Source organism: Octodon degus, unplaced genomic scaffold, assembly GCF_000260255.1.
Source record: "Octodon degus isolate 3935 unplaced genomic scaffold, OctDeg1.0 scaffold00001, whole genome shotgun sequence".
Classification (NCBI taxonomy): domain Eukaryota; kingdom Metazoa; phylum Chordata; class Mammalia; order Rodentia; family Octodontidae; genus Octodon; species Octodon degus.
Genome location: NW_004524577.1, coordinates 12,065,242 through 12,075,864, shown reverse-complemented (window position 1 = coordinate 12,075,864; position 10,623 = coordinate 12,065,242). Strand labels below are relative to the sequence as shown.

General features: G+C 41.3%; 1 protein-coding gene across 2 annotated transcripts in view; it reads left to right on the top strand.

The window, feature by feature from the left end:
* Rab23 (RAB23, member RAS oncogene family) overlaps nt 1-10,623 on the top strand; it is a 30,175-nt gene that overhangs the window by 5,737 nt on the left and 13,815 nt on the right. For both annotated transcript variants that reach the window (XM_004623010.3, XM_023701555.1), the window contains exon 3: nt 2,217-2,302. In XM_004623010.3, the coding sequence (XP_004623067.1) occupies nt 2,217-2,302 (86 nt within the window). The remainder of the gene's footprint in view (nt 1-2,216; nt 2,303-10,623) is intronic.

Here is a 10,623-nt window from a genome sequence, read left to right as displayed (position 1 = left end):
AGTGTGTGTGTGCATTTATTTTTATTTTTCTTCTGCCCCTTTTCTCTTTTTCTTCTCTTACAATATTCTTTGTGTATTAGTTGCACCTTAGTGTGTCTTCAAACTGATGCTTGACTCTAATGAGATTTCCATCTATTTTATTTAGAAGGAAAGTTGCCTGTGTCTCAAAAGTTTTCATCTCTTTTTTGTTTTTGGTTTTTTTGAGATAAGGTTTCACTATGTAGCGTCATTCAGGCTGGCCTCAAACTCATAGGGATCCTCCTGCCTCAGGCTCTGGAGTGCTGAGATTACAGATGTGCACCATCAGAGTTGGCCTTTATCTCCTGTATTATAGGCTTCTTTTCTTTAGATTGTCTCTTCTCTTGAGAAGAGTACATAGACGTTAAAATTAATAGCATTCATTCAAGAGAGGGATGGGGATATAGTGTGGCAGTCTAAGCACCTGAGTGGCAAGTGCGAGGCCCTGAGTTTGATCCCTAGTACTACCTGCCGAGCCCTGAAACCAGGTGTGGTTACACCCCTATAATCTCAGCACTGAGGAGGCTGAGACAGGAGGATCACTGCAAGTCCGAGCTGCATAGCGAGTCCAAGCTGCATAGCAAGGCCCTGTATCAAATAAATACATTTTTTTTAAAAAAAAAATCCATTTATTCAAGAGAAAACATATTTGGGAGCATTAAATGTGCTTATGAAAAGGAAATCTTATTTCAGAAAATCCAATTAGATTTTATATCACTTTATAGTAACATTTTTGTCATTATTCTTGAGATCTTTCAAGGCTTAGATTATAGGAGACAAAATAAAATGTATTGCAGAAGTAAGAAACAGTAAACAAATTTGACTGAATGGCTCAGTAACATCAAGTGAGTATGATTGTATTTATTGTTTTAAATAATAATTTGCAATCTAATGCTTTTGTGTGCTTCCATATTTGCTTTCTTAGAACATATTTTAAGAGGACTCATTTTACTTCATGATGATGTTTACTTTTTGTACTTAATACTTGAAACCAAATTAGCATTTCACGTGTGTGGTTGATGCTCATTGATCATAGGTTAATTGTGAATTCATCTGCTTAATAACATTGATCTGTAACCCTAGAATCAGTATTCATAGTGCTTTTATGGTGCATACAGACAGGTGCAGAGCAACAAAGAAACGTTAGCTACCCAGCATGCACTTTCCGCCCGGGGTGAAGCAGGTTGTCGTCTTGGGTCACACAGTAAATGCGTGTTCCTTTTCCATCTCCTGTAGTGCCACATTTTTCACCTTTTGTGTTTTTGGGCGATTGCTATTTAAAATGGCTGAAGTGCCGTCTGTCTCTATGCCAGGGAGTGTGTGTTTCCTTCCCTGAGGAGGAAACGTTTGTGCTAGGCAAGCTTTTTTAGGCCTGTGGTGCTGTTGGGCATGAATTCCATGTTACTGAATTAATAATATATTAATAAGATGTCTTTAGAAACACATGAAGCAAGGTGATGTCTTGATCAGTTGATGAAAATGTAGCCCAGGATTCCCAGCAACCTAATCCTGCATTTCCCGTGACGTAGCGTGGGTCAGTATTTGCTAATTCAGTCTCCGTAGTGACAGTGTGACCAGGGGAGATAGCTCAGTGGCAGAGCTCTTGCTGAGCATGTGCAGAATGAAGACATCGTAGAATGTAACTAGTGTCTGCAGTGAGAGTCGGCTGTATGACAAAGTAGAATAAATGTTGGGGAGGACAACCAAGCAGGCAGGCTGTTGCTTCTTCAGTGTCGCTGTCGCTGGGGCTCCAGAGCCCATTGCAGAGTGGTGCAGCAAGAGGAGAGTAAGCCCCGGCCTGAGGGAATTGCCTTTTCCCAGTCCTGTTCGTCTTAGGGCCACTGCTGCCTGTGACCATTGTTGCAGGAACATACTATGTAAAGCCGTAGTTGCGCTTTACTATTGAGAATACTGTCAACACTTTAAAAGTATTTTGTGAGACTTTTTCAGAGTGAAACTGACAATGTAATTTTAATATATATGAAAAGATATACAGAGCTGTATTATAAAATGCTTTTTATAAAATATTTTTACAAACTTAATTTTTTTTTCCATTTATACAGGGGTAACACACTGTATTAAATATGTAAGGTCTTATCTACGTGGGTTTGATTACAGAAACTAATAAAGTATTCTCTAAATAATAAAAATAAAATAAAATATTTTTACATACTGAATAAATTTATCCTTTCTTTCAGAGTTAATGATGAAGATGTCAGATTAATGTTATGGGATACCGCAGGTCAAGAGGAATTTGATGCTATAACAAAGGCCTATTACCGAGGTAAAACGTGGGACTTTATGTGGTTAGTTTAAAAATTATATGGGCTTTCTTTTGGCTAGAGAAAGAATGTACTTTCTTTGTTTACCATGTAAGGATTTCTTTTCAAAAATTAAAATAAGGCCACAGTTCTTGCTCAGCAGTTGAGCGCTTGCCTAACATCCTCCATGAGGCCTAGCCTTGGTTTGATCCTCAGCACCACAACAAAACTAGATTTAAAAAGTAACTGAAATAATTTCAGTTTTTTTTAACCCCAACTCATTAGGGAATGACACTTTGTACTGTAGGCATTTTGTGTGTCTTAAAATTATATGACTTATATGGAAGTTTGTTGTCAGTGTGGAAACTCAGATGAGAAAAGGCCTGCGCTCTGCCTCTGCAGCCCCGCCCAAGGTTGCTGCTTAGAGAGTCGGCCCTTTATCCGTTTTTTCTTCTTCTCTCTAAAATCTAATCCTCTGTATAAAGCTTCCCACTCTCTGATCACTGGTTCCCACTGGCTAGCCCTACTAGCCGTGCTCGTTTCCCTGTCCTTGGTAACTCTCCCTGCCGCTTTTACCAGGACTTCTGCATTGCTTTCCTTCTTTTGATCCTTAGCCTGCTTTTTCTAGTCCTGTGAACTTTTGCTTGCCAGCCTCTGTAACTCTGCCCTGTGTTCCCTGCCTAGTGCTTGCTGTGCAGAATGTCCAGCCCAGTTAAGCCCCGCTCTCTTCAGGGTGCATCGAGCACCTGAGCCTTATTAGAGAACATCAGATAGAACCACTGCGATTGAGCTGTGAGGTTGCGATCGCATCGCCTTCGTGAGTCCGCGTGCTGCCAGGCACTTCCGACGCTGGTTTATTTCAGCCTCCATCATTTTCCAGAGGAACTGTTTCGTGCTCTCTCTTGCCCTAGCCTTTAGGGTCCCTAATTCTTCTCCACTCTCTGCAGACTTCCTTGCTTTATTTTTCTTTGAAAAATTAATGCAATTTTAAAAAATTATTTTATGCTTCACACCGTTGATTCAGTTCCTTAGAGTTTTAAGTGACTTTCTGCGGTCTGTGTCACAGCCTCAGGTGCCTGGGCTGTGTGCACTCCCCTCGGCCCCTGCTGATTGCCCTCGCACTTCATTCTTGAGCTGTCTGCAGATTCGTGTTTGCTCTTTCCACTGAGCCTGGAATGCTTTCTTGTGCCATATGCCCTTCTGCCTAACAGCTCTGTGACCCCAATCAACGAAAAAATGTACTTTTTGAGCTTCTTTTGTAAGTTTGTGTTCTGTTTGTGCATTTACTTGAGTTACTTGAGATTCTGCCTAATGGAGTTAGAGTGCTTTTCTGTTTGTTTTCTTTTTTGGTCTTTGTCTCCCCAGTCCCATTCATTGCCTGGCACCTGTTGTTGGCTCAGGTGAATTCAGTAGGCTTTAGGAGGCTGTATCATTTGGGTTAGGTTTTTATTTTTTGTTCTGTTTTGTTTTCCATTACTAGTGATTGAACTCAAGGCCTTTACACTGAGCTACATTCCTAGCCCTTTTCTCTTTTAGGGTTTTTGTTTTTGTATTTTTGGGAGGGGAGTTTGGCGGTACCAGGGATCGAACTCAGGACATTGCACTTGCCAGGCAGGTGCTTATGCCACTGAGCTATATTCTCAGCCCTATTTTTTAGTTTTGAGAAAAGGTATTTTTTTGTATATTGTCCATGTTCAGCTGAAATTTGAGCTCTTGCTTCAGCCTCGAGTTCTGAATTACAAAGTCTGCCACCATGCCCTGTTACTTGGGTTGATTTTACCTTCATAAGTAGCATGATAGTAGTTGAATACTAAATAGTCCTACAGACTTGGAAATCAGCAATGGTTTGTTCAAAGGCTCTTAAATTATCCTGCCTTGGCTTTGATGAAACTGAAATCTGAAGGTTTACCTTTGAAATGTTACTTTATGCAATTTGGAAGGGTCCTGGATTATCTCAGGAGCAACACTTACAAATATTAAAACAGCAGTGTGACAGTGTACCTCTCTTAACAGTGTCTGTGTAAATAAAATTTTCCTTTAATAGTGTTAATGGCCTTTATTTTTTACGGTATTGGGGATTGAACTCAGGACCCTGTGCTTGCCAGGCAGGTAGGTGCTTATTCTACTGAGCCATCTCTCAAGCCCACTGGCCTTTTTTCATGAGTGTGTGAACTTCTGCTTCTGATAGGCTTAAACACTGATTTTACTGATGTGGCTTGCTATTGTATTTTTAGATTTATACTGATTATTTAAAATAGATCTACTTGAAAAATAGGATATAGGGGGCTGGGGCGATAGCTCAGTAGAATAAGTGCTTGCCTGGCAAGCACAAGGTCCTGAGTTTGATCCCGGGTACTAATTATAGGGGAATGAAACTCCCAACCTGAAAGGTACCTGGGACGAGTTCGTGTTCTTGAAAACCAAAGAATGAATTTTAGGAACAAATGGAGGTTAAGAGCAGAATATATTTATTGGGAAAGTTCCTGTTGGAGAGAGGTACAGAAGGGGGCCTCAAGCAGGTTGTTCCTGGAAGTGGTCTCTTCCAGAGACTATTATAGAATAAAACCATGTGGTCTTAGGCGGAAATCATGGGAACTTGCTTAGGTGGTCATGAGCTGGGACAAAACTATGTCAACCAATGAGATTACAAGCACCATTGCTCAGGTAACATTGATTAAATCCAGAACCAAATGAGGAGTCGAGTCATGTAGCAAGCGGGCATGAATATAGAACAGGAGTTTATCCAGTAGCCAGCTGGTAGCAGTTGGATTAGTGACTCTTCCCGGCTTCCTCAAGGTGGTGATCAATCCCAGATGCTCGTCTTTAGGGAGACCAGCATTTGTTCAGTCTTCGGTCTCTAGGTCTGACCCATGCAGGAGCATCCACCTCTCACAGTTGCAGCGTATCTTGTCTTCCGGGATGTCTCCTTGAGGGCCTGGCCCTGTCTGACTGCCTATAATATTTCTATCAGTTTTAGCTGCCTACAACAATACCACCAGAAAAGAAGAAGAAAAAGAAAAATAGGATGAATTTGAGAATCTCTGGAACATACATTATTTTTCTACTTTTAAAAATGTATAGAAATAACTAATTGCTAACATAAAGTGGACCAAGAAGTTGCTTTTCTCAGCTGGTTCTAAGGGAGCTTGACTCCCACTGCCTGCTCGGAGAAACCTTTTGTTTTCATGAGAATTCAGAGTGCTGAAGCCACCACTGTCCTGCCTGCTGCTGGCTGTGGCCTCTGGGCCTCCTGTCCATAGCAGCTTTGCCTACCCTTCTCTTGGCCAGCTGGGAGCAGGGGATAAGGCTGGGAATTGGGAATCCTCCTCTGTGCTCTTGGGCAGGTGACGCTTTCATTGACATTTTGATAAACAGGTCTTAAAGTATAAATATTATGAGGTTTTCATAATCCGTCCTCCTCTTCCTTCCAATTTTCATTTGCTCTCTACAGTGATGGAGATTGACCCCAAAACCGTACACAGTCTAAACCAACATCCACCACTGAGCTACACTGTAAACCCCATTTCTGTATTTTATTTGCACACAAATTCATTTTTTACATTGACCAGTTTTATCTTTTATAATTAAACATTTTGTTTTGAAATAACTATATAGTCATAGTTTTGCTTTCTTAAAAAAATTTTTTTTAATCTTTTATTTATTTGGTACAGAGTCTCACTGCACAGAATGGACTTATAGTGATCCTCCTGTCTCAGCCTCCTCAGTGCTGGGATTATAGGTGTGCACCACCACATCTGGTTTCAGTGGCTGGCATGGCACACTGGGGGTCCAGGGACTGGCATGGCCAGGGATTGAACCCAGGTCTTTGTGCTTACCAGGCAGGTGCTTAGACCACCAAGCTATCTCCCCAGCCCTTGCCTTTTAAATATATAGGTACATTATCAATATATGAAATATATAAATATTAAATGCAAAAAAGTTAATATACCAATTAAAAAAGGATACTATCATATGAAATTGCAAAATGCTTAAAAAGATATTTCCCAGCCTATCTCTTCCCTCAGAAAAAGAACACACCTCAGGCCGGGGAGATAGCTTAGTAAAATAAGTGCTTGCCTGGCAAACACAGGGTCCTGAGTTCAATCCCAGGTACTAGAAAAAAATTAAAAAGAGCATCTCATACCGAGAATTTAGAGAATTGAAACCATCTAGTTAAGTAGGTTGAGTGCCTAAATTTAAAGAAAGACCAGATGGCTATAAAACTATTTTCGTTTCCCACTGTAGTTTAGGTCTTGTTAATGCTTAATGATAGTAATTTTTACCTAAAGACACTTCATCTTGTGTCCAAGATTATTATTTAGCTACACTTGTCCAGTTTGTGTACTTAATATAACTTAGTACTTCTTAGGTTTCCAGAAATCAAACTATGAGAGTTCCATGATTGCAGTATTTACATCTGAATTTACTTTGGAAGATCCTTGAGTTCTCCACTATTTCATTTTGAATAAAAAGGCCTTGGTCAGACATGTTAGCTCAGACCCGTAGTCCCAGCACTTAGGAGATATAGGCAGGAGGATCACAAGTTCAAGGCCAGTCTGGGCTGTTTAGCAAGACTGCCCCGCAGTAAATTTTAAAAAAGGGTGGAGGGGCAGAGCAGTTGCCTATCATGCGTGAGCCACTGGGGTCAATCCTTAGTACCACCACCACAATAAACTGCAAGAGGCTTTAACTGTCTTTGCTTTCCCTGTATCTAATACAGTAATTTATAGTGTTGTCAAGCTGATGAGTTAACGCTTATCTTCAGGATGTGACTTACTTTTTAACATTCTCTCATGGGCCTGGTGTAGGCAGTTTGAACCATCAGTGGTACATGCTTGACCATCAGGTGGCTTTTTATCCATTTTATTAGTAAAAGAACAGTAAAAATGATTAGATCTATTTGTACCACCAGTGGTACAAGCCGCCCCCATTGGGACTCTCACCCACGTCACTGGCACTGCAAGCCAGCAGCAACATGCTAATTAAAATGGCAGAGAGGGTGGAAGACTGAAGTAGATCTTTAGCTTGAGCCGTTGCTTTTTTTAAATTGCAAAAATGAACATTTATCACAGTACAATTTCTTTTCTTTTTTTTTAATCTTTTATTTCTTTATTTGGTATAGGGTCTCACTACACAGTGTGGTTGCATGGCATGCTGAACTGTGGATCAAGCCTGGGTCCTTGTGCTTGCCAGGCTGACACTTAGACCACCCAGCTATCTCCCAGCCCCATCACAGTACAATTTCATTTCAGTTAAGGAAGAAACAGTGATTTTACATAAGTTTGAGAAATGTTGTATTGAACATTCCTGTGTGCTTTCTTTTAGATCTCTATCAGAATACTGTTGGTTGCTTAAAACAGTTTTAAACTGGCTTTAAATATAAACAGGGTATATTGATTTGTTTAATAGAAAATCTGGAAGTTAACATAGCATTTAGTTGTGGTTTGTTCTCACTGCAAGTTCACCAGCTCCCCTACTCTTGCCTCCTCACTGTGCAGAGTTCCTCCTCCTGTTGATATCCTTAGCTGCAGGATTGCTACCTTGAGCAGTAAGAGCCATGCGCCTTGTTTATATCTTTGGAGAGAACAGGGTGCTTCCCACAGTGGACCAGGAATCCTCAGCTCTTCTCTGATGAGGCTTCCCTTGCCCTGACTGCAGTGGTAGTGGAGGCCTGTGGTGTCCGGCTTGATCACATATTCCCCCATCCTCCTTGTCCAACTGAAGTTAGAGTTAGTCTGCCTGAACCACATGGCTACCATACCAGGCAGGAAGGGTCTTGGAATGCCAGCTGGACAATCAGATGGCGTCTGCTGCTGATAGACTCAGATGATAATGTCATTAGGTAGAAATTAAAAGACTAGGAGGAGGAGCAAAGGGCTAAGACAGTGAGTTAAGATACAAATTTAGTGATAGATTATACCTTATACAATTAGGGCTCTCGTTTAAATCCTAGAAATGAATTGTTCATAACACATAAAACATCGGTAAGTTAGAAAATGTAAATTTTATTATAACTCAAAGGCCTATTGCTAGGTATGACATCACATGCATGCCTGTAATCTCAGTACTTGGGAGGCTGAGGCAAGAATCTCACCATGAGCCTGAGTCCAGCCTGGGCTAAAGAGTAAGTTCAGAGTAAGACCCAGCTTCCCCCAGCCCCAGACCAGTTGTACTAAAACCGTTGCTCAGAAGCCTTGATTTGCACTTGGGTTGTTGGCTTAATTGCATAGTGAGGCAGGTTGAAACATGACTTTCTTAGGGCCAGCCAAATAGCTCAGCGCATTAAAGCGCCTTCTGAGGCAGAGCATATGCGCTGGGGTTAGATCCCCAGTGTGCCATGCCGGCCCCGCCCACGGGGCATGCTGAGACAGTGATTGAGACTGGGCGTGGTGGTGTGGGCCTGTAATCCCAGCATGTGGGAGGCTGAAAACAGGAGGATCACTGCAGTCGGATCTGTGTAGTGGGGCCCTGTAGCCCTGTACTAAATACAAAAAAAAAAAAAGACAACTTTCTTGCAAATAGGTTGCAACAGAGCACAGGTCATATTAGGAAATGTGTGAGGCTCCCCAGTGACTCTTAGAACGCGAGAAAGTCTGCTCCGGGCATTAGAAATCAGTGCTTGGTACAGAAAGATGCATACAACGTAAAATAATTTTCACTATCATGTTTTACTGTGACTTTGCTTTATAGGTAAGCAAAAAAATTATTTCTTCTACCTTTGTTTTTTGATAGTCTTACTAACAAAAGACATTAACTATCAAGCATACAGATACGTGTTTAATACAAGTTTTTTGTAACACAGGAGTCTTCATAAGGAAATGAAGCTGCCAAAAAACTGGCAAAACTGAGCATTTTTATACTAGGTTTGGGGAATAGTGGAAAGTTGTGGAAAAAATGTGGTACAAAAAAGAACTAAGAGCAGTAAACTGGTAGGAGCTTAGCAAGGTCTGCTGGTTTGAATTCTTCTTGGAGTTCCTCCCTTTTCTGGAGATAAAGCTGTCCCCGTCTTCCTGGTAGGGAGAGCACCTCTCGCCTAGAGTCTTGACCAGCTCTAGTGCAGGTGGGTTCAGACAGACCCTTGTACCTGCTGTTGCTCAGCTGCCTGCAGCCTGTCTTCATCTGCCGAAATGCCACATTTTAAGGATGAGTATATCCTAAACCCATTAAGTCCCAAGGAAAAAATGCTTCTGATTAGCAGTATGTAGAAATGAGGGTATAGACTTGAGACCTGTCGTTATCTGCGCTTATGCACATAAACAGAATAGTCTCTTGTTAAAAAGCACCTTTTTTTCACAGACGAATATAAATTATTGAACATAAAATAGCCCCAATTATGTGCTCAAGTAGAAATGTAAGAGTGATGTAACAACTAAATCATAAAGACTATGCAGAAGTCTTGTTTGTTTTGAAATTACAGGCTTAGAATATGTGGTAGGTTGGCCCACTGAATAATACTGTATGCTGTAAATGGCACACAGTGTCCAAAAGAGTAGGTGGAAAACATTTTAAACCAAGAGCTAGATCTATAATTAGGAATGCACGGTGCATAAAAGCCTTGTGTTTCTGATTGTCCTTTGTCCTTGTCAGAGTTCCCACACAGCATTTCTTAAACTCGGATGTGACTCCTGGGGCTTCTGCTGCACGCAGGCTCGGGCTTGGCAGGTCTGGGACTGCGTTTCCACAAGTGCAGGGTGGTGCTGTCTGTACTGTACCCCACCCAGCAGTCAGAGTCTGCCCCAGGGCCTTCCATGACTTCAGCACTGGAACACTCCCTGCTTTCCTGTCTTGGGAATGTTTCTCTGAATTGCACTAGCTTCTTTTGAATGATTTCATTAAGTAGGAATAAATAATTGCTGTTGGTGAATGTATCATTGATTTTGAAAATTCCTTCGGATATCTGAATGGCAATGGAATACCCATCTCTGACAAAATTAACAAAAAAAGGGGATACAAATGAAAGACAATTTTGTATCTGTATATACAAAATAGTTAGGATAGATATACAGCTGCTTTCTCTTAATTCAGTGAGAAGAAAGATTTGTACTAATAGTGTTTAGACAGGATATCATGTCTGCATCTTGTACAATGAATAACCACTGCGACGACACAGTATGCAGTGTATTAATTATTGAAACTGTCCTATTACTTGGTTTTAAAACTGTTTCATTGCTCTTTGTTTCTCAATAAAATTAATTAAGGGCTGGTGAGATGGCTCAGTGGTCTAAAGCACCTACTTGGAACAAGCTTGGCAAAGCACAGGGACCTCAGTTCAATCCCCCAGCACCACATGCCAGCCAGCCCCGCCCCCTGGTGGGCTGAGCTGGCCACACAGACACACACAATA